This window comes from Corvus hawaiiensis, chromosome 10 (assembly GCF_020740725.1).
Source record: "Corvus hawaiiensis isolate bCorHaw1 chromosome 10, bCorHaw1.pri.cur, whole genome shotgun sequence".
Taxonomy (NCBI): domain Eukaryota; kingdom Metazoa; phylum Chordata; class Aves; order Passeriformes; family Corvidae; genus Corvus; species Corvus hawaiiensis.
The window spans coordinates 16,559,861-16,583,517 of NC_063222.1; the positions used below are offsets into that span (position 1 = coordinate 16,559,861).

At 47.1% G+C, this 23,657-nt stretch overlaps 1 protein-coding gene across 1 annotated transcript in view; it reads right to left on the bottom strand.

The window, feature by feature from the left end:
• LOC125330907 (IgGFc-binding protein-like) overlaps nucleotides 1-23,064 on the bottom strand; it is a 60,311-nt gene extending 37,247 nt beyond the window's left edge. Inside the window, exons 1-28 of the mRNA XM_048314658.1 lie at nucleotides 23,059-23,064; nucleotides 22,668-22,749; nucleotides 21,352-21,417; nucleotides 20,845-21,089; nucleotides 19,489-19,772; nucleotides 17,389-17,670; nucleotides 14,915-15,491; nucleotides 14,001-14,565; nucleotides 13,175-13,374; nucleotides 9,453-9,540; nucleotides 8,760-9,016; nucleotides 8,572-8,656; nucleotides 8,362-8,442; nucleotides 8,007-8,248; nucleotides 7,628-7,911; nucleotides 7,240-7,517; nucleotides 6,347-6,945; nucleotides 5,433-5,997; nucleotides 5,082-5,281; nucleotides 4,600-4,980; nucleotides 3,954-4,240; nucleotides 3,274-3,545; nucleotides 2,912-2,995; nucleotides 2,575-2,724; nucleotides 1,721-1,980; nucleotides 1,532-1,616; nucleotides 647-739; nucleotides 34-275 (exon numbers count right to left, since the gene is read on the bottom strand). Coding sequence (XP_048170615.1) covers nucleotides 34-275; nucleotides 647-739; nucleotides 1,532-1,616; nucleotides 1,721-1,980; nucleotides 2,575-2,724; nucleotides 2,912-2,995; nucleotides 3,274-3,545; nucleotides 3,954-4,240; nucleotides 4,600-4,980; nucleotides 5,082-5,281; nucleotides 5,433-5,997; nucleotides 6,347-6,945; nucleotides 7,240-7,517; nucleotides 7,628-7,911; nucleotides 8,007-8,248; nucleotides 8,362-8,442; nucleotides 8,572-8,656; nucleotides 8,760-9,016; nucleotides 9,453-9,540; nucleotides 13,175-13,374; nucleotides 14,001-14,565; nucleotides 14,915-15,491; nucleotides 17,389-17,670; nucleotides 19,489-19,772; nucleotides 20,845-21,089; nucleotides 21,352-21,417; nucleotides 22,668-22,749; nucleotides 23,059-23,064 — 6,840 coding nt within the window. The remainder of the gene's footprint in view (nucleotides 1-33; nucleotides 276-646; nucleotides 740-1,531; nucleotides 1,617-1,720; nucleotides 1,981-2,574; nucleotides 2,725-2,911; nucleotides 2,996-3,273; nucleotides 3,546-3,953; nucleotides 4,241-4,599; nucleotides 4,981-5,081; nucleotides 5,282-5,432; nucleotides 5,998-6,346; nucleotides 6,946-7,239; nucleotides 7,518-7,627; nucleotides 7,912-8,006; nucleotides 8,249-8,361; nucleotides 8,443-8,571; nucleotides 8,657-8,759; nucleotides 9,017-9,452; nucleotides 9,541-13,174; nucleotides 13,375-14,000; nucleotides 14,566-14,914; nucleotides 15,492-17,388; nucleotides 17,671-19,488; nucleotides 19,773-20,844; nucleotides 21,090-21,351; nucleotides 21,418-22,667; nucleotides 22,750-23,058) is intronic.
• Nucleotides 23,065-23,657: the final 593 nt, after the last annotated feature.

Sequence of the window (23,657 nt, forward strand, 5' to 3'; positions counted from 1 at the left end):
CACAGTCCCACAGTGTCTCCCCCTCAAGCTTACCGTCACCACTCCACCCTGCCCCAGCCTTATCCGCTGGTCAGCCACATCAACGTCCACGTATCGGACATAGGACACGCGAGTGTTGCCTCCCCTGTGCTCATTGGCCGCTTCCACGTTGAAGGAGGGCAGGGAGCTGTTGCTCTCGCACAGCTTGGAGAGGGTGTAGGTGCAGGTGCCCATGAAATGGTGTAACTGCTTGTCGAACGTGTGGTAGTGAGGATCTCCTTCCACCACACAGGTGCCTGACAGTGGAAAGACCAGAGGAGACTTTCAGTTTAGCACCTCCTGCTGCCTCTTCTCCCCAGCTCACTTTGCTCAAAGAGCATCTGGTTCATGAGTGGTCTATTGGCTTTATGGACAAGCAGAGTTATTATAGATCTGTATCATCACAGTATTAATTTTAACAGACATACAGTTCAAAGCTACTCAAACACCTTCATGCTAGAAGCACAGCTTTGCCACACAAACCCTTAGAAAGGGAAGAGGATTCTATGTGTGTCTTAATATTGAGGGAGACTGAAATCAATCAAATAACAGCCCTTAAATGCAAATGCACCATATACCCAGTATGGGTTTTGAAGAGGACTCAGAACTCTACCAATAATAGCAGTACCTGAGGTCATCCCAGGTGTTGTTGGTGGTGGTCTTGGTGTTGTCTGTGTTGTAATGTTAGGAAGTGGGGTAGAGGGTGTTGTAGGAAGTGGACCTATGGAGAGATAGAGGAATGTGTCAACATGGGCCTTTGTTGCAAGCAGCTAGCCCACCCTTCCTGAAAAACCCAACACGCTGACCTAAGAGACACAGGGCAGGGACGGCACTGTTATGCCTCTGCAAAAATGCTACCACCAGCAGAGCTGGGATATAGGAGGAGACACACCCCCCCTTCAGTACAGACACTCCATCCTGAATCGTGGGCACTGGAGGAAGCAAAATGAGAAGTTTCAACAAGCAGAATCTGATGGGGATGGGAGGTGGCAGTCCCTGATGTGGGAGTGGGTCTGGTTGGTGAGGTGGTGAGTACAGGCTGTGTTGTGGTGCCTGGCACAGGCCTCGTGGGTGTTGGTGTTGGCAGACCTAGCACAAGAGAGAGTTAGAGGAGATGTGCACCAACAGGGGAGTTTTGTTGCAGGCAGCTGATTCCCTCACCCTTCTGAAGTACCCAACATCATGCCCAGGCATGCCCAGGACAGGGATTGAAGAGTGCCATCTCAGGCAGAGCCATCCCACTCAAGGGCTCTGCCACCAGCTTAGCTGGGTAACAATAGCAGGTAAGGCACTTCAGTACCTGTGGCCAATGTCTTGCCTGTGGGTCTTGTAACACATGAACTAAAACAGTGATTGCAGGCATTGCCATAGTTCCAGCCGCCCAGAGGAAAGCTGACTCGGGCACAGTCTGCCGCTGTGCCCAGAAACAAGCTGTGCTCCTGCCTCTAGCACAGCCTGCCACCTCAGTCGGTGACATGTCTCAAGCTGCCCTTCCCCAAGCCAAGCCTTGTACCTGCACAGGATCCCTTTTCAACAGAGAGATCATCCAATGCTACGTTGCTCCGCTCATCTTCACCCCATTCTCCCTCCAGCAAAATCTGAGGGAAGGAATGGTTCCCAGCATTAGCTCCTGCTGCATGTGTGAAGAGCCACTAGAAAGCATGGTTCCTCTGAGGTGGCAGTGAGAGCCTGTGGCCTTTACCTGCATGTTTCCTGTGGTCTGCACCGTGACCTGTCCCAAGTGCCACCTGTCTCCATGGTTCCCAACTTCTTGCCAGACGGGCACTAGCTCATCACCCTTCTGCACATACACCCGCAGGGCCATTGTTTCAGCAGTTCCGTACATGTGGTACCAGAAGCGGAAGCAGAGTGTTCCTTCCCAGCTACATGCCGGACTGACCAGGTGAGCCACAAAGCCGGGGAGAGCATCAGCAGTCCCTTGCAGGAAGATGTAGTAGCCCTCTGAAACAAAGCACGAGCCACACTGTCACAGATGCATCGGAGCTACTCAAAGCAGCCAGGGACAACCCAAGCACAGTTCTGGGAGCACCGCAGCTGCAGTTTCAGGCAGGCTAAAGGAGGGGGGAGCAAGCACAGCTCCTTCACAACCCTCCCCAGACCCAAATGCCTCTATGAATGTGCTCTCAGGGCCATGGCAGCTGTAGGCCTTGGACTGGGCAATGGCAACACCCCCAAAGCATTGCCACAGTCTTCACATGACTCTGCAGATTTGGAGGACCCTCATCTCTGGCTTCTGGAAAAGCCAGTATCTCGTAACAGAGACACAGACCCATTCCTCTTCCTGAGAGATAGACAGGTCATCCAGCTGTGCATTACATTCTCCCCTGCATGGCAGGTCCTCGCCTGCTCTGCGGGTAGCACGGCCTGATTGCCAGGGCCGGAAATCCTCCCAAAGGGAGCCTCTGGCCCTTGGCAACACTGGGTGAGCTGCTCTGGAGGAAGGCCAGGAAAGATGCGGCCTATGTTCGCTTGTACAAGTTTGTTGCCATCTTCCCTGGGACACCCCTCTGCCAGTGTCCTGATTGCTGTTCCTACCTCCTGTTGTGTGGTCAGACGAGGGGCCGGTATTTGGCGTGGGCGTTGGGCCTTTGTTCCTTATCCAGTCAATGCTGCTGGAATCTGCCTGGACCCACCCACAGAGGTCCTTGTCAAATGTGCAGGCAAAATTGCAGTCAGTTGGTGGAGCTGAACATGGTGCAGAAAGGAAAGCAGAAATTGTAGAATGAGGGTGTGGCCACCTTTTCCCCGTGTCCAGCAGGGCTCAGGTACATCCACGTACATCTGTGGCATGCCCGTGGACAGGCAAGGGTGGCCAGCCAAGGGGAAGTGCTTAGCACAGCCACTAAGAAACATGGATGGGAGACAACAGTACCTGTGCTTGTCCCAGGTGACTGTGATGTTGTTGTATGTGGAGGCCGCGTTGTAGTGCCTGGCAAGGGGGGCGAGGTTGTAGGAGCTGGTGGATGAAACATAGTGAAAGAGAAGTGGATAAGGTATGATTAATAAGGGGGATTTATTCCCAAATGGGGATGTTGCACGCTTCCCAAACACGCCCACACCATTGCAAAGGAAGCGCAGGACAGGGATTCCACCTGTCCGGAAGAGTCTCTTTACACAAGGGCTAGCCCAGCAAAGTGGTTAGTTATGTGATACGTGGGGAAGCCTGCACCAGAACTGCCCCATTCCTTGACTCTGAGATTCAAGGAAATCAAAGGAGGTTGACAGAAGACTTACCACAAACAGTGCCAGCACTCCAGTCTCCCAGAGCAATGCCTGCCTCAGCACAGGCTGCAGCATAGGCCCCCAGGTCATTGCAGAGCTGCTCCGTGCTGCCACCCGTGGCACACTGGTCATAGACACAGCTCTCAAAGTACGTCTTGGGTGGCAGAACTGCATGGCAAGGCTGGAAGGGGCCACCGAGGTGTGTGAGGATTGAACACTGCTTGTTAGCTGCCTCCTCTTCATCAGGGGAGCAGGATGCAGGTGGACTGATGGATGGGTCGCACCTACAAAGCAGACAGATGGCCCTGAGTTCCCTGCAGCCTGTTGACAGCAGCCACTGCATTTCCTGACCTTCTCCCCAGCCAAAACCTCAGCTTCTGCAGTCCAGCTCCCTCACTAAGACAGGCACCCATAGCTGTCACTTGGAAGGGCGGAACACACGGCCCACAGGTACCATTGCCATCCCTGGTTTCATGTGGACAGAAACAAGTGACTGAGGCAGTTGTGATCCAAGCAGCTTAGGAAAAGCATCCTGCTCAGGCTTGGCCCACTCTCCCTGGGGTCAGGAACCTGCCTCTTCTCCCTTGCCCCATGCTTGCCATCACCAACCCTCTGCGTCTTGATGCCCTTCATAGCTCCCCTCTCCCACACTCCCTTCTGTCCTTCATCTGCATGATGGAACAAGGACTCACAGCCACTCCTCATCCGGCACCATCCAGCTGGCTCCAAAGTCATTGAAGTCAGGCACAACCACCCCATCGGGTCGCATGAAGTCGTCCTGCTGGCTCCCAGTGTATGTCCCACACAGCCCACAGAGTTTGCCCTTGTACTTCTCAGACACCTTCACTAGGAGCTCATGGTCCCCATTGAACTGCAGCTGCAGGCCCAGCTTGGTAGAAACCCGTACGTAGGAGCCGCTCAGGGAAATGGTCACACCGGGGGCAGGAGAAGCAGGCAGGGAGACCAGAGCACCGTTGATCTGGAGAAGGGGGACAGAGGGAGACAGAAGCATAAAGAGGTGCCCTCTGCTGAGAGGTCACGGTTCCTCACTGGGGTAGTGCCAGTGCCAGTGAGCCAGAAGCACTGCTGGCATGAGAAACCCTGCCCAGGCCTATGAGGGCAGCAGCAACTGTACAGATGGGACACCAGAAGCTCAAGAAAGTAACCAAGAATCTGTGTCTGAACGAGCAGCCATTTCTGCCCCTTTCAGAGCCCTGCCATGCTCTTCTATGGTCATGCAGCAGGCTCAGGGAATAGCAAGCTCTCCCTGGGGACGGAGGGGGATTTAAGGGTGTCCAGGGCATCTGGTGTTCCCAGATGTAGAAATGAGGGGCTTACGTAGACTGCCTTGTGCTCGCGCAGTGCAATGTGGAGGCCTTCGAGGGACAGTGCCACAGAGTTCAGAGCTGTCCAGCTCTGGCTGCCGCGATGTTCGTTGCGGGTGGTGACACTGAACCCGATGGAGGAGTTGTCACAGCCTGTCACCACCGTGTAGTTGCAGGAGCCCTGGAAGTGGTGGAGCTTCCCATCAAAGGTGCTGTAATGTGGGTCACCGTAGATGTGGCAGAGGGCAGTGCTGGCTGGGTAACAGCCCCTCTGGCCATCCTGGATCTTGCAGACCTCATCCTCGCCACAGGACAAGGCAGAGCAAACCATCTGGCCTTTGGCTTCACACCGGCACCGGCGAGTGCAGTTCTCATTCACTGAGTATTCGCCTTCCTGCAGGCGGGGAAACACCAAACCTCAGCATATGAGGCAGGAAGGTACAGGCAGGGGAGTGCTCTGGCAGGGGTGCAAACCAGGGCAGGGTTTTCACTCACAGTGTAGTAGTTGCCCTCAAAGAGGCAGCCACAGTTGGCCTCGGGCACACAGGTGTCTCCACTCAGGAGGAAACCAGAGCTACATGCACAGCCCTCCACACAAGGCTTGGAGCAGTTCTGTGGGGCTTGTCGGTCAGCACAGGTGGCAGGACAGCCGGTCATGCAGGGGTCATAGTAGCTGTTGGGGGGACACTGAAGGGCTGCAATGGGAAGGGGAAAATTAGGACCAGCAAGGCTTCAACCACGGACAGCCTTGTGGGAAGGGGAAGACCAAAGACTCTCTTTGGCCAGATGTTCAGAGGACAGGGTGTGGCCCATTTTCCTTTTGGCAATGGCAAAGCAGGTACTCACGGCAGAAGGTAGCATTCCTCCAGGGAAGCAAAGTCACACCAGCTGCCTGGCACGCGTCAGCATAGGCCTCCAGAGCAGCACACAGGAACTCCTGGCCACCATTCAGGGCACACAGGTCATACAAGCAGGTGTCAAAGTAGTCCTGGGGGTTGATCACGCCGTGGCAACTCTCAAAAGAGCTAGGCCTGGTTGTCAGTATGCCACAGAACTGGTCGGACCTGTAGAGCTTCTCCTCTTCTGCACTGCAGGGTGGGGAGGGGACGGGGACACCGCAGGAGGGGTCACTGTCTGGGACCTGCCAGCTCTCCCCCAGCGCATTGGAGTCTGCGGCTTGCTGCCCGTTGGGCATCATGTATTCGTCGTCTCTGCGGTTGTTGAAGTTCCCACACATGCCACAGGTCAGGTTGAAGTAGGTGGTGGGCACCTTCACCTCCACCGAGTGGTCAGTGTCGTAGGACACTCTGAGGTTGAAGTCTGTCTCCAGGACGATGTAGCGACCACTCTTGCTCACCGTGATGGCCCCTCCCGCTGCACTCACCGGCAACGTCTGGCGCACGTCGTTCACCTACGGGACACACACCCCAGTGGGCCCCGAGCCTGTCCCCGGCCTTCCTGGCTGCTCCTGCCCAGGGAAAGCAGCTGCCGGCCCTGGCACGGCAAACAGCTGCCTGGGATGTCCTCACACCCCCACACCCCTGGGACTCGCAGAGCTGTGTGCTGTGTTCTGCACTCTGCTCAACATGGCCCATGATTCCCATTTGCCTCTTCCTCCCCCAGCCTCTCCTGAAGGGGAAAACAAAGCGACCCAGTGCCTTCAGGGGAGCCCCCTCCCACCTGGTACGTGCCAGGCCCCTCCAGGAGAAGCCAGCCCTGCCTTGTAGCCGCATCATGCTCATGCCAGCCCCACTGCCTACCAGCACGTGGCTCTTCTGCTGCTTGAGGATGACAATGCGCTGTCCGTACACCTCAACCACCACTTCGCGCACGTAGGACACTCGGGTGTTGCCACGGTGCTCGTTCTTGGCCTCCACGTTGAAGTAGGGCAGGGAGGTGATGTTGGAGCACACTTTGGCCAGCGTGTAGGTGCAGTTGCCCATGAAGTTGTGCGTCACCTTGTCAAAGGTTTTGTAGTGGGGGTCTCCGTGGACGTGGCAGATGCCGTAGGAGTGTTCGAGGCACGCAGGTTTCCCGTTCTGCACCCCACAGTACAGGCCCTCAGGGCAGGAGGCGTTGAAGCACTGGACTTTGCTTCCCCGTGCAGGACACGTGCACTTGGAGGAGCAGGTGTCGTCCGTCCAGAACTCAGAGCCCACGGGGTAGTGCTGCCCATTGTGCCAGCACCCACACTGCTGGCTGGGCACACAGCGGTCATTGTAGAGCAGGTACCCACTGTCACACACACAGCCCTCCACGCACGGCAGGCTGCAGGTAACAGGAGCCATTGGGTCCACACAGGTGGCAGGGCAGGCTGCAGCACAGGGCTCGTAGTGACTGTTGGATGGACAAGTGATCGCTGCCGAGACAGAAGACCAGGCAATTACTTGGAGAACAGAATACTGCTTTCTGCTGAATATTTCCCTTTGAGAAAGTACCTCTCTCTATTTTCTCTATGATCCCTTTGGCTCCACTTGTGTTGTCAGTCCTACCCGATCAAAATGAAACAGAAAATGGTGCCTCTAATACTGATAACTACCTGTAAATCCCTACAGCCTATAGGGAGAATAGATCTTATTCCCCAGCTCACTCTTCCAATCCTGTCCTGTGTTTTCCTGAGTGTACTGATCCGTGGTACCATGTCTGGACTTACGGCAGAAGGTTGCGTTCCTCCACACAGGTATCTGGACACCAAGTGACTGGCAGGCATCTGCATAGGACTGTAAGCTCTTGCACAGGGCCTCACGGTCCAGCCCCAGCTCACACAGGTCGTAGAAGCATGTGTCAAAGTAGTTGCTGGGGTTCAGCACAGCGTGGCACACCTGAAACGGGCCACTGGTGTCAGTGAGGAGCCCACAGAATTGGCTGCTGCCGATGAGTTGCTTGTCGGTCTCATTGCAGGCTGGGGTGGGCAGAGGTCCGGCTGAGCAGCTGTGGAAAGACAGGCAGAAGGGCCCTGAGTCATTTGTGGACTTCTCCTGGTGCCTCCTCCTCCTTCCCTTGCCCAGTGTGTCCCCAGCGCTGCTGGGGGCCATACCCACCTGCTGTTGTTGGACACCTCCCAGCTGTTGCCCAGGCTGGTGGAGTCTGGCTCCGTTGCCCCTTCTGGGTTCTGGAAGTCATCTGCTGCCAGCCCGTTGTAGTTCCCACACATGCCACAAACCTTCTGCCCAAAGGTGCTCGGAAGTGTCACCTCCACCCGATGCTTCCCATCAAACTTGACTCTCAAGCCAAAGTCTGTCATGACCATGGTGTAGAACCCGCTGGACAAGACCTGCACACCCGCGGATGGGCTGCAAGGCAGGATCTCTGCCACTCCATTGACCTGGAAGAACAAGAGTCGAGACAGGATTGGAGCAGCCCATTTGGCATAGTTCTCTCCTCTTGCACAGTCCCACAGTGTCTCCCCCTCAAGCTTACCGTCACCACTCCACCCTGCCCCAGCCTTATCCGCTGGTCAGCCACATCAACGTCCACGTATCGGACATAGGACACGCGAGTGTTGCCTCCCCTGTGCTCATTGGCCGCTTCCACGTTGAAGGAGGGCAGGGAGCTGTTGCTCTCGCACAGCTTGGAGAGGGTGTAGGTGCAGGTGCCCATGAAATGGTGTAACTGCTTGTCGAACGTGTGGTAGTGAGGATCTCCTTCCACCACACAGGTGCCTGACAGTGGAAAGACCAGAGGAGACTTTCAGTTTAGCACCTCCTACTGCCTCTCCTCCTGAGCCTAAGCCATACAGAGGACTGTGACCCCATGACTGGTCTATTCTAGTCACCTGAATCTAGCATGGGTGTTGATGTGGGTGTCTCTTCTGATGGTGTTGTGGTGATGGGTCCTGGTGTTGTTGGGGTAACATCTATGAAATAAACAACAAGAAGGGGATGAATCTTCTTCGAACAGCTCTGGTTCAAGAGAGCAACTATACTGACTGCTGGAAAAAGCATAACATTTTTCATTGTGCCGTCTCCCAAACCAAGGTTTGTACCTGTGCATTGTCCCTTTAGAATGGACAGATCATCCAAAGCTACATCGCTCTGAACATCTTCACCAATCATGCCCTCCAGGATAATCTAAGGGAAGGAATAGATCTTGTCATTAGCTCCAGCCACGTGAATGAATTGCCATTAGAAAGCACAGTTCATCTCAGGTGGCAGTGAGAGTTTGTGTCCTTACCTTCATATTTCCTCTGCTGTATACCGTGACTTCTCCCAAGTTCCATCTGTCCCCTTTGTTTCCGGCATCTTTCCATTCCAGTGTTGATGTCTCATTATGAACTACATACACACGCAGAGCCATTGTTTCAGCTGTTCCATACATGTGGTACCAGAAGCGGAAGCAGTGAAGTCCTTCTGAGCTGCATACTGGACTGACCAAGCGAGCTACATCACTTGGCTCTTGCTTGCTTCCTTGCAGGTAGATGTAATAGCCCTCTGGAAACAGCAGAATGTCAATTTTTCACATTAATGGTCCAGGATAAGACAAAGTCACTTCGTTTACAGAATGTGTACATTAGAGCATTACTTCACTCAGCACCTGCATTAATCTTTCAGTTTCCAAATGTACTTCCAGGAGATTACACTTGTCTTGTACTTAAGGAATGGAATACCTTCTAAAGGAAAGGTCAGCTGCCACAGTGATCCAGTGTCAGCATGGATATACCTTTGCTGAAGCCTCCTTACAGGAACTTATGCTAAGAGGTCACACGTTCATCAATGTTCTGCGCTGCTCATCCACCCGTAACAGATTCCTGACTAGTGCAGAAGGCCCTGGATTAAGCCCAGAAACACATGGCCTAGATTTGCTGTTAAAGGAGGTTTTTGCATCCTTCCAAGAGAAGCACAGCCCGATACTGTTTGCTGTTCTCACCTCCAGTCGTGTGGTCATGGGAAGGGCCAGTATTGGGTGTGGGTGTTGGTCCCTTGTGCCTTATCCAGTCAAAGCTGTCATTGGTTTCCTGTTGCCACCCACAGAAGTCAACCTCAAATGTACAGGACATATTGCAGGCTGTTGGTGCAGCTGTATATGATGCAGAAAGAAAAACAGAATTTCCGCAATAAGGTTTGGAATCTTTCCTCTGTTTGGAAAATGCCCTTCTAGGTCTAATGAACCCGAGTTCATGAAAAATTTGAAGATGCTTCAATGGAATGGGTAGAATTGACCAGTACTGAAAAACTGACCATAAAATATGAAATTGTGTCTGAGAATGTGTGTTATTTTACAACTCCCCTCCTCATCTGTCATCATAATGCACTAAGATCCTATATTTGTACACTGTGCTACAGTCATAAACCTTTGCCACCGCAAATTGCTCAAACCTGTCCTATTTGGCAAAGTAGTATTCAGCTGGCTCCCAAAGTCCTTTTTAAGTGTAAATCTAGACTTCTTAATGAGAATGGTCTGACATTGCTTTTTGCTGCTCATAAACTGAGATGAGAAGTATTGTCTTGGAATTGGAAAGCAGTTACAGAATGCCTTTTCATGTAATAGCCTCATTCTTAGGCTGCTGTTTTTGCTGGCTTTGGTAATTACCTCTGGTAGTTCTAGAAAAAGCAATTTAAGGATACAAGGAAGAATTTTTTACAGTGAGGATGGTGAAACCTGGGAAATGTTTGGGGTCAGCTTAGATGGTTAATAACCTGATCTAGTTGCAGATGTCCCTGCTTACTGCAGGGGAATTAGACTAGATGACCTTTGAAGGTCCCTTCCAATTCAAACTATTCTATGATTCTATGAATATCATAGCTCTAGCCTTACCTTTGTGTTAACTGGTCTACCTAGGTAATAAAAGCCTAAGGCTGAATGGACCTCAAGCTGCAGGATTCTTCTTGATTGATTTTAAAGCCCTCGTTTATATACTTAGGACTTTATTTTGCATGCTTGGTGAAAATGTGGAGCTGTGGACAGGTTGTTTAAGTGATATGTTAACACTTCTCAAAAAGATAAAATATTTTCTTAAAGCCAAAGTGGTGATCTGTTGGACAAGTGCTCAATTGTCCCTTGTGGAGCCCTTAGCTAACAATGCATGTTGTCTCTCATGACCCTTCTGAACAATACTCTTGGATCAAATGTGTTGGGATATCACATTCTAAAGTGAATACTGGAAGCCCATTACAAGCTTAAGTAGAAGCCAAATTTACAGAGATGTTAAGCACTTGAAAGCTTCCTGTGTTTCATTGAATAGTCATCTCTGAAATTCTGCTCAATTCCTTAGTCACTTGAATTTATATTTGTAGCATGAGAATTTAATTGGATGGTTATTTACTAAATGACCTAATGACTTACCACAGATGGTATCCTCCCTCCATTCACCCAGATTTACACCTTCAAGTTCACAGGCAGCAGCATATGCCTCTAAAATCTTGCAGTACTGATCAGAATCCCCCTCTGTGGCACACAGATCATAGACACAGCTCTCTAAGTACAGCTGTGGGGGAATGTGCCAATGGCACAACTGAAATGGTCCCCCATTTTTCAAAATAATTTTGCAGAGTTCTTCATATTCTTTCTCTTTTTCTGTGTCACAAGTGGGCGGTACAACTGAAACTTGATTACACCTGCATGAAAAATAAACAGCAGAGTGGTTATATAATAAACCTTTGTGTTTTGTTCTATCTTGCAAGGCATACCCCAACCATAATGGAATGCTATGCCAAATTCTGTAGATTTGCTATGTATAGACATTGTTAGTGTGTCAGTCTTAAAAGTGAGAAATATTGCAATTTAACTTGTAGTTCCCCATTACGGATATAGCCGTGAATTGTGACTCTCTATCCACAGAATAAAGCCCAGAAGAAACAAAAAAATCAGCTAGCCAACACAGGAAAGATAATTTCATTATTTCATATAGTAAGACTAGTAGTAATTTGTATGTGAAAGCATTAATAGACAGATAAATGCCCCATACCTATGTTAATCAATGAGGAGTTATCTTAGAAGCTGAATCTGAGAGATAGTTTTAGATTTCTGACAGCAGGAAGGGGGAATATAAAGGTGATATTTTAGAATAGGGAAGTAAGGAAAAATTCAAGTTATATGCATAAAAAGGATGCCAATTTCAAGTAAAATCTATAAAAGCCCATGTGGAAAATCTCTGAAGGTTGGTTTTTAAAATTTCAATGCTTTCTATTGAAAACTGGAGCTACCCAAAGGTGAACACACTAGCAAACAAGTAATATCGAAAAAGAAGAGGGCTACTATGGAATGTAAATAATGTATGTTAGACCTATAACTAGATGATTTATGCTTCAGGCATTTTTCTGTTTCCTAAAGTATTAGTTGATACTTACGTCCTGTTGTCATCCTTCACTATCCAGCTGTCACCAAATTTATTTGGATCCTGTTCTAGGACTTTATCTGGGTTTAAAAAGTCATCCAGCTGGTTGTCATTGAATGTCCCACAGAGACCGCACAGCTGTCCTTTGAGACTTTCATCAACCAGAATGAAAAGCTCCTGGTCACCATCAAACTGAACCTGGATCCCTAGAGAGGTACCAATGACTATGTAGCGTCCTTGTCTGGATACTCTGATTTCACGGTTCAAATCCACAGGAAGAGGAACCTGAACTCCATTCACCTAAAGAAAACAAACCCCATTGAAACAAGTAAATCAACAGAGCTCCCAGGAACAAAGGGGACGTCTGCACTGACAACACTATGGCTTTCTTCACTGAGTCAGCTTTATTCTAATGAACAATGCAGATAATGGAAGCCTGAGATTAAGCAGAGACTAAAGGTGTGCACTTATCTCAGACCTTGAATAGTGATTGTGGCACAAGCTCAGCTTTCTGCTGTCACAACTACGCACAAAGCAATTGTGGGATGGTTAGTTTAAAGTAAATCCTTGGGATTTAGTTCAGTAAAAGCTTTCTGTTATAGATGAAGAACAGACGAAGTTGTTTTATTCTACAACCTCATTTAGAAAAGATATGAGTGGAAAAAAAGAAGTTATGCTGATTTTTGCCTTTTTTAGAAAAAGAAAGGAATTCTGTGACTTCTAGCATGTGCTGTCTTGGAGGTAAAGAATTCGGAGAAGCCTGATTCAGTTCTTTTGGGCAGAAGTGTAAAGCGCATAGATGTGATGGATTGTTTGTGCTTAAAGTAGAACACTTACATAGGTCTCTTTGTTTTTCTTCAAAACAATGTGCAGATTTTTCAGTGTGACAGCAACTGAGTTCAAGGCTGTCCAGTTTGGGTTTCCTCTATGTTCATTTCTGGTTGTCACCGAGAACTTTTCAGAAGAATTTGTGCATCTCTCAACAACAGTATAATTGCAGTCTCCTTGGAAATGGTACAGTCTTCCATCAAAGGTTATATAATGTGGATCTCCAAAAATGTGGCAGGTGCTGGGATTCAATGGATAACATCCCAGGAGTCCATTCTGCACCTTGCAAACTTCATTTACTCCACATGTGTCTGAATTGCAAACTACAGTTCCATTTCCAGTACATACACATTGGCCTACACAGTCTGGTTGCCAAAAAGATTCTCCTTTCTGTTAGAGACAAGAAAACAAAAATAAATTAGAAGAGTTAATGGTAGTGTTGAGTTGTTAAATAAGCCCCCCATAAAAACTATGTGCCAGAACAAACCTCATAATATTTGCCATTCTGAAAGCAGCCACAGTTGCTCATGGACACACACTGTCCTCCACTGAGGACAAAGCCACTGTTGCATTCACATCCTTCTACACAAGGTCTGCTGCAGTTCTGCGATGCAAGAGGGTCAGTGCAGGTTGCTGGGCAAGCACTGGTGCATGGATTGTAATGACTATTGGGAGGGCATGCAATAGCTGAGAAATAACAAAAAGCGCTGAATTAATGATCACAACCCACATGAAACCACTAAACCCACATGAAACCACTATTCAATAACATGATTGTTTTGAGCTAGTGGCAATTGCGGGGTTTTTTTGAAGCCTGAATTCCATTCCTCTTTTATTATCAGCAAGGAAAAAAGAAAATAATATACAGGAGAAAAGTATGACTGTTTAACCCTGTATCCTGGCTATTAAGCATCTCCAAATCCAAGGAAAAGCTGTGTCTTTCTACACTATATCTTGTACATAGATGGTACATTTCCACGAGTATAAGAATTGCTAAAATCATTAGATGTAGCCTGAGATGTAGCAAGCCTATTAAAGGCAAAACAACATCTAAAACTCAGAGATGACTCTACATTAGCAGGGGTGTACTGCAAGTGGTTTAACAAAGATTCTTGAGATAATGAACAAAATTATCCTCTGTTCTCTGGCAGAAAACAAAAGTGGCATAAATTTTGAACAATTTTATCGCTCAATATTTTTTGTAATTATGTGAAGAATTTATGCTATCAAAGCTATGTGAGTTATTGGCTAAAATCAGCCTCTTGACACAAAAATGGAGCTGTTCAAAGGCTCATTTTTCTATGGCAACTCACGGCAGAAGGTAGCATTCCTCCAGGGAAGCAAAGTCACACCAGCTGCCTGGCACGCGTCAGCATAGGCCTCCAGAGCAGCACACAGGAACTCCTGGCCACCATTCAGGGCACACAGGTCATACAAGCAGGTGTCAAAGTAGTCCTGGGGGTTGATCACGCCGTGGCAACTCTCAAAAGAGCTAGGCCTGGTTGTCAGTATGCCACAGAACTGGTCGGACCTGTAGAGCTTCTCCTCTTCTGCACTGCAGGGTGGGGAGGGGACGGGGACACCGCAGGAGGGGTCACTGTCTGGGACCTGCCAGCTCTCCCCCAGCGCATTGGAGTCTGCGGCTTGCTGCCCGTTGGGCATCATGTATTCGTCGTCTCTGCGGTTGTTGAAGTTCCCACACATGCCACAGGTCAGGTTGAAGTAGGTGGTGGGCACCTTCACCTCCACCGAGTGGTCAGTGTCGTAGGACACTCTGAGGTTGAAGTCTGTCTCCAGGACGATGTAGCGACCACTCTTGCTCACCGTGATGGCCCCTCCCGCTGCACTCACCGGCAACGTCTGGCGCACGTCGTTCACCTACGGGACACACACCCCAGTGGGCCCCGAGCCTGTCCCCGGCCTTCCTGGCTGCTCCTGCCCAGGGAAAGCAGCTGCCGGCCCTGGCACGGCAAACAGCTGCCTGGGATGTCCTCACACCCCCACACCCCTGGGACTCGCAGAGCTGTGTGCTGTGTTCTGCACTCTGCTCAACATGGCCCATGATTCCCATTTGCCTCTTCCTCCCCCAGCCTCTCCTGAAGGGGAAAACAAAGCGACCCAGTGCCTTCAGGGGAGCCCCCTCCCACCTGGTACGTGCCAGGCCCCTCCAGGAGAAGCCAGCCCTGCCTTGTAGCCGCATCATGCTCATGCCAGCCCCACTGCCTACCAGCACGTGGCTCTTCTGCTGCTTGAGGATGACAATGCGCTGTCCGTACACCTCAACCACCACTTCGCGCACGTAGGACACTCGGGTGTTGCCACGGTGCTCGTTCTTGGCCTCCACGTTGAAGTAGGGCAGGGAGGTGATGTTGGAGCACACTTTGGCCAGCGTGTAGGTGCAGTTGCCCATGAAGTTGTGCGTCACCTTGTCAAAGGTTTTGTAGTGGGGGTCTCCGTGGACGTGGCAGATGCCGTAGGAGTGTTCGAGGCACGCAGGTTTCCCGTTCTGCACCCCACAGTACAGGCCCTCAGGGCAGGAGGCGTTGAAGCACTGGACTTTGCTTCCCCGTGCAGGACACGTGCACTTGGAGGAGCAGGTGTCGTCCGTCCAGAACTCAGAGCCCACGGGGTAGTGCTGCCCATTGTGCCAGCACCCACACTGCTGGCTGGGCACACAGCGGTCATTGTAGAGCAGGTACCCACTGTCACACACACAGCCCTCCACGCACGGCAGGCTGCAGTTGTAGGGAGCCATTGGGTCCACACAGGTGGCAGGGCAGGCTGCAGCACAGGGCTCATAGTGACTGTTGGATGGACAGGCCAATGCTGTGTAACAAAAGATAAATATATATATTAATATTTTTTAATTACTCAGTATTTGGGTTTGTTTAATATCATATTCTGATTTCTTTTGAAATGTTTGTGAATCTTGGGATTAGCAGCATTCTCAGGCATGTCTTTGTTGTCTTACCACACCTGAATGTCTTTTGAGATTTGGCTATCTATACTTTTACTCAGAGAGAGCATTTCCTAGGACATGAAGATGATTTCTTGAATTCTTGCATTGGACATAGGATATCAGTGTCATGTTAGCTATTTTTCCTAGATGTGCTATTTTTAGTTTATAGTTCTGATATTTAATTCCAGTCATGTTGTAATGTCTTAACTCTTATTTTCTCACTTCGCTGAGGTCTTTAAGGTTTGTTCAATAATCAGGATGTAGAAGTGCTCTATTCTATTTTTATATTTTGCGACATGCATGACATTCTCCTTTGTAATTAGATGCTTTAAACACTGCAATATTCTGACGAGAAGGTCTGAGAACTGAAGCTTCCTAAGCACTGTTTTTTCAGCTTCTAGATGTTTATGTGAAGTGGAACAATTTTTAATGACATATTTTCTCACTCTGTCTTTAGCTTGCTTTTCTAAGGAGACAGAGATAATACAATGACATTGTACATTTCTTTGCCCATCCTCTCACTTAATTTGAACCAGGTGATCTACAGGAAATAAGTTGGTGAGGTTGGCAGAAGATAAAAATATATACGGGTTCATTAAATGAAATCGGCACAAGGCAAGGAGAAGAGATCCTGCAAACTCTTTCAGCAGAAAGAAGAGATGCAGAGACAGCTCACTCCTGCTTAGAAACCATGGAACCTCTAGGAGGGAAAGCCTTAGTAGCATCCCCAGCCAAGAAATCACTCCAGACAGAGACTGAAGTCAAATGTGAAACAAAAGTCAGAAAAGAAATTAGGCTTCAGTAATTCCAGTGTTTTCAGACAAGCTTTTTAGTCTCCCCATCTCTTTCAACACAGAAGGCACATGGGTCACTGAAATACTATTTCCTGTTTCTTTTATTTGTTTCTGGTGGGAATAGATCTGTTCAGGTATTTCAGACTGTATTTAAATTTTGTTCCAAAAATAATATGGATGTTTTTCTTATATGCCTGAATTCTTGAGAAATGTTCTTTATTTACTCTTTACTAATACTAAAAAAAGAAGAGTCATTATTCCTATTTACTCCCTAGCACAGACATCTATCTATTACTTCAATACTTAACACCTTTTGTCTTGTGCCTCTGTGCATTTCTGTCTCTTCCATCTCGTCCCTATTCTCCCTGCCTTCTCCACCCTCAGTAGCATTGTTACAATCTCCATTGCACAGACTTTTGACTTCTGTCCTGGCCTTTAATTCCAGGCTGCCTATCCATGTTGCCTCCTCTCCCATCTGAAACCATGAACGACTACGCTTATACAGGACACTCTGATGCTTTCCTCCACATCCAATAGGGAAGAATGGTCAGCACTCCCTACTCTCTTATACATGTGGGAGTCTGTGCCACTGATAGTGATAACAACACTCTCCTCCCTTTTTCCCAGATCTGCTGCTCAGCTTGTCAGATGTGTTCCTCCTTCATCCTGCTCTCTTTGCAGAGAGAAATTCAACGGCAAGGTCTCCCTTCTATTTTAAGATGGATTAGGTGGTATTTTTTCCTTTCATTCAAAGCAGCTGAACTACGTTCACTAGCATCTTCCCAAAGAAATCAAACTGAGGAACTACATATAACCCTGAAATCTTTGGCCTGATCAGTCAAGATTCTCAGTGTTAGATGAATTCAAAACAGTGTTGTAATGCTCTGCCTTCAGGAAGTCCTCATTATACCCTCCTGACAAGTGGCAATTTTTAGCAATCTTTGATACGTACGGCAGAAGGTTGCATTTCTCCATGGTGCCAGCTGGACTCCTGCAGCTTGGCACACGTCTGCATAAGCCTGTAGGCTTTCACAGAGGGCTTCATTGTTCAAATGAAGTTCACAGAGATCATACTGGCAATCTTCAAAATAACTCTGTGGATCAACTAATGAGTGGCAGTTCTGGAATGGACCATTTGGATCTGTGATCAGACCACAGTAGGCATTGCTTTGAATCATGTGTTTTTCATCATCAGTGCAGTTTGGAGTATGGCCATCATCTGGTGAGCACCTAATGTGGAAAAAAAGAAAAAAGATGTGGAAAACTTAACAGATCAACTTGGGATTCACTAGCACCTGAGATGCTTTTGAAATCACATCTACCAAAATCACAGGTCTCTTCCCAGACTAAACATGACATATTTCTAATCCCTCTGGTTCAAACTCTTGGGATAAAGATTCAGATTTTAAAATTATCTCAACCTGATAGTATTTGAGAGGCCTGGACAAAACCCAGGTATTTATTTTTGGCTTTCCGATAAGTCAGGCTGTTTACATGGAAGGGGAATTAGAAAGTGAAAGCAAAGTTCAACTCCTATCATTATTTAATAACATATTGGGAAATAATTATGAACAAGTCAAGTATCTTAGAAGAGTTGAAACAATATCTTCAAGTATTAGCACTCATATACTAAAACAATAACTGAATTCTTAGTGGGCACCTTCAGTGTTTTATTCAAATACTAATATTTAAATTTAAATGTAAAAGAGGAATTTAGCCAAGTCAATGCTAAAACTCACAGATCATTCTCTCTGTCTAGCCTGTTTCTGTAATTAACATACTCTTTCTTTCTGTTTGTTCAAACAGCAGTAGGGGACAAAAGCAGCCCCCAAGACCTTTCTCTCCTATCAGCAAGGCAAAGCAAATGAGAAAGGCAGTATTTCTTGTATGGGAACGTTGTTTGCTTGCAGCTGTGTGCCCTGGCTTGCATTAAGGTGCCTAAAGAGACCACTTATGGAGACATGAACAAAACCATATTTTTTTCTGATTTAATTGGCTGCTGTTCCTGAAAACCCCAATGTGTAAGTAACCCTAAAACTCAGGCCCAGAGGAGTATGTGATGTGAAGATATGGGTGCTGTGTGTGCAGTGCCCAGCACCTGGCAGGATCCAGTCCTGAGCAACAGGGACAAAGCCCTCCCCATGGTGAGGCCACAGGGATGGTACTGGCTGCCTGAGCCCAGCAGAAGCCTGAGCTTTTCTTGAGAAAACATTATGATGTGAGGGAACAAAAACAACCTCCTCACCCCAGCTGGACTCTCTTTGGGCACAAAGCATATGTGCAGTAAGATTTGAAGGGGGAAGAAGGAAGGGATTGCTCCCCTGTCCTTGGCACTCTTCAGGCCACACCTTGATTCCTATGTTCAGTTTTGGGCCTCTCACTACCAGAAAGACATTGAGGTGCTGGGCTGTATCCACATAAGGGCAACGGAGCTGGTGAAGGGTCTGGAGCACAAGCCTTATGAGGAGTGGCTGAGGAAATTGAGGTTGTTAAGCCTGAGGAGGGGAAGGCTCAGGGGACATCTCCTTGCTCTCTGCAGCTCCCTGAAAGGAGGTTGTAGTGAGATGGAGGACAGTGTTTTTTCCAGGTGACAGGGTAAGAGGAAATGGCCTCAAGTTGCACCAGGGGAGGTTTAGATTAGATATTAAGAAAAATTTCTTCTCCAAAAAGATTTTTGGGCATTGGAACAGGCTGCCCAGGGAAGTGGTGGGGTCACCATCCCTGGAGGTATTGAAAAGATGCCTAAATGTGGCATTTGGGGACATGGCTTGTCGGTGGATATGACAGTGCTGGGTTAGCTGTTGAACTCGATGACATTAAGGGTCTTTTCCAGCCTAAACAATTCTAGGATTCTAACAAATTTTCTCTTTTTAAGCACAGTTAAATTTTCTGTGAAACTTTACCCAGATGGATAAAGTAAGTACACTGACAAGAATAGATTTTATCCCACGTGTGTCTGACATTTTTGACCCCCATGCAACAGTTGCATAAAACACTGGTCATTGCATAGTCAACAGGTAAGACCTGACATCCTGGCTGGAGTCCTACCTGGAGTCATTGTAAACCTGCCAACTGTTGCCAAGGCTGGTTGAGTTTGGTTCCATCTCTCCATCTGGGTTAAGAAAGTCATCTGCTTTGTGCCTGTTGTAATTTCCACATATTCCACAGACTTTAGACATATAGGTACTGGGAAGAGTGATTTCTGCTCTGTGATTTCCATCAAACTTGACTTTCAGGCCAAAGTCAGTAGTAACCACAACATACTGTCCACTGAAGGAAATACTGACACCCGGGACCAAGGTCACAGGGACCACCTGGCTGACTCCATTGACCTGCAGGCACAGAGAAGGACTTGTAAGCACTTGAAAAGAAATATTTTTAAAGGTGACCCTCTTAGATTCCTGTATTGACACAGTGAGAAGTAAGAACTCACTCGGGGCTAGTATTACTTACCAAGAATAGTGTATATGGCCACACAATCTAGGGCTTGAGGCCGTAACAATGTGTCTACAACATAGCTTACAAGTGTGGTCTTGGTGAGCCAGACACAGCTGGCAAAAGCTCAAGACTTAGCATGGTCTGTCTACATCAACTGCCGACAGACCTATTCTTTTTTATAATAAAATCCGTAAATGGAGGGGAAAGGTATAAGAGAGAGGCTGTTGGACAAATGAGGACATATGAGTTCTCTGTGTCTCTAAGACCAGATGGGAAAGGTTTCAGTGTACCTTTAAACCTTTGCCTGTTTTAAATCACTGTAGTATTTTCTTATAGGAAGGGTGGTAATGAAGCAAGGTGACCTGTTCATTTCCTGTGGGTTTGGCTCAACCATTTCTACCGTCTTGACCCTTTATGGAAAGGATCCATAAAGGAGTCCTAGGATGCAATAACTTGCCAAGTGTACAATCAGTGTAAGGAGAGTCATCAGATTGTCACTCCAGGACTCCCACCTGGCCCTGCTTTATGGCAAAGGCCAGGTGTTAAATGAAGTTAACAGTGAGGTGGAATAAGTAGAAATCAATGAGAAGTGTTCAGTGTTACAGGCCACTACACAGGATTGGGAAATGACTACCAGGATGAACTCAGCTAATTCAGAACCTCTTTTCTCCCTGTTACATGCCTGACTTGAGCATGGGGAGCAGGTTAGAAAGGTAGTCTAGCCTACCAACCCCATCTGGAGTGTCAGCTCTAAGCCCACCTTTCAACAACAGAGCACAGAATTTTAGCCTATGCTTTCAGTTTTGAAATTCCCATGTTTAAGAACTACACATTACTCCTGCTTCTAAGTATTTGACTGCCCTCTAAATATTACTCCACAGAAGCTGGAAATTTGTAGTCACTGTACAACAGTTTCTTCATTGATGCTATGAGTTACAAATGATAGACAGCAGGCTCCAACCTTACCTTAACAGCTCTTTTTTGACCGAGGTTGATCCTGTAGCCATAGACATCGATATCCACATACTGGACATAGGACACGTGGGTGTTGCCTCCCCTGTGCTCATTGGCGGCTTCCACGTTGAAGTAAGGCAGGGAGCTGTTGCTCTCACACAGCTTGGAGAGGGTATAGGTGCAGGTGCCCATGAAGTCATGACGCTGCTTGTCAAAGGTGTTGTAGTGAGGATCCCCATGTATACTGCAAATAGCTTCTGGAGACAGGAAAAAGTTCTTATTAACATACAGACACATCCCAAAAGCCCACCTCATTGTGTTTTCCCACCACACAATCACTCTCATTTTGTAGATTATATGTGGAAGAATTGAAACAGAAAAGGCTGATTTGTATGCCATAAAGCAATGTCATAGACAAACACCCATAGAAATTAACTGAAGTGAAGAAGTAGTACTGCTAGTAAAAAACGTAAGTGTCCTACAACCCGTTGCGTAGTATATGTGATTGGCTAAAATTACCTGTCACTGGAGGTGGTGTAGGTTCTGTTGGTGTAGGTGTTGGTGGTACAGGTGTAGGGACAGCTTCTGTTAGAGGAAAAGACAAAGCAATACAATGAGCTTTAACATTACAGGGTGAACACTATTTACTCACCAATATACAGGAATTTTCACTTACTCTTCACCAGCATAAAGTTAGAAGTTCTTCAGTGAAGCAAGTAGAACTGCCTGTGTTTAAAATCGGGGATGTAGGGGTCTTTTTAGCTCCTAGGAAAGCTCATCTGATTGTTACTTTGATCACAGTGACTGAGCTAGGGCTCTTTTCGGGAGCTGGAAGTGCAGTTACAATTGGGTATGTGACTCCCTCTGGTGTATGTTAAGACACATGAAGGTCCTGCTGTCAGTGAGTGTTGGCAGGTATGAGAGTGAGATGAGCACAGAAGCTCTTGTCTCTCAGAGTTACCTTTGTGCACCATCCTGTGGCTGAATCATGTGCTAATGCAACTGGGAAAATGAAGAACTGGCTCTCCCTAGCCCTCAAACAAAATAAGGCCCCAAGTCTTTTTCACAGAATTTAAAGTAAAATCATATGATCAGAGGATGAGGACCTGAAAGGAAATCTTTGTCGCAGGTAGTGTAAATTTGAAACGTGTCATGTCATTATATGAGTAGTATTTCACAGAGAACAACACCTATTAAGACCTAATGAAACTTTCTGTAAGTTTTTCAGCAAATTTCTTTCAATTCACATTTTGTAGGTATTGCATGCTTGTCAGTAAAAATGGATTCCAGCCGTGCACAGCTTGTGCCAGTCTTGGCTGATCTGTTACAGGGTCAGAGATCAAGCTCAAATTGCTGATTTGTAGTCAAAGCTGGCAGTGCCACTCAGTGTTATTGACTTGTTGTTATTTCATTTTGTGACATATGGTTGTACCGTGTATTTAATGAGCTTGCATGAACTGATATTTGCTGTCAAATGCCAATTAGACCATTTAATCTGGAATCCAAGGTCAATGTGCGTAGCCTTGTCTAGGTTTAGAGATGCACTTCAGACTTAGAAGTGAAGCTAAATTTTGCTGGACCTGGTGAAAAAGGTCACATTTACAGAGAAAGGGATAGCTTGTCTTGGATGTTTGAGGTGATGAGGAAAGATTTAGGAAGAAATTACAGCAAAACACATAACATTTAAATGAAGTGAAGTGAAAAGTTTTTGCCATTTCTCTTTTGTGGTTCGAAGTTCTGAGGTGTTGCTACACTATATATGGAATAGAGTAATGGTCAACAGCTTAAACAGAGACGAGGAAGTAGCATTGACTCAGGTGCAAACACAGACTTACCACAGGGTCCATCCCTTACTCTCACATTGTCCAGTGCTGTATCCCCATACTCTGTCAGTCCTCGGACAGCCTCAAAAATCACCTAGGCAGGACACAAAGTGATTCCTGCATCAGCGATGTTTAGGCAAACACAAGACCATTTCTCTAAGCATGTTTTCAAACTAATCTCTCTGTTTTATTGCTAAAAATAGAAATCAACAAGATGAGGTTATAACAGTTTTCTTAGCTCCCCTCAGCTAAAGGAACATATATTCTATAATAAGGTGAGGACTGCAAAAAACATCATCCTCTATTTCTCTGACTTATAAATGATTTATGAGAATTAGTGGTCTGGAGTCTACAGAGGAGTCCAATGCAGGCACCATCCCAAAGTTCAAACCTTGAAACTCACCTGCATTTAATTAAGTCCTTGACTTCATGATAAAATTAAGGAGGAAAGGAAGGAAAAAGACAGAAAACTAAACTGAATTTTATCCCTTAACTAACAACTAGGAGGTTGTTTATTTCTTCTCATTGACAGAAATCATGAGACCATTCTATTTACAAAATATAAACCAAGCAAAAAATATAGCCAAGGAAATCTTGGTTATATTTTCTAGCTTACATGCACAATATTTTGCAGCCTGCAAGGAGAGAAGTGCTGACACTGTACAAACAAATATATTCTGCAAATATATTACCTTTATCTTTCTCTGTGTTGAAAAAGTGTGAGTGATGGCACCATAGGTCCACAAGGAACTCTGGTTTCCCTTACGATACCACAGAACAGACTCCCTTGTGCCATCTTGGATAAGCACTCTCAGCTCATTCATCTCTTCTGATCCAAACATGTAGTACCAGAAGTCTATGCATATCTGTCCAGAAACTACAGTATCTGGGCTCTCCAGCCTATTAGTGTCAAAGGGGATCAGATTACTTGCTTCTTGGTAGATAAAATAACCTTCTGCAGAGTGAAAAAAAAAAAAAAAAGTTGAATCTTCTGATAACTTA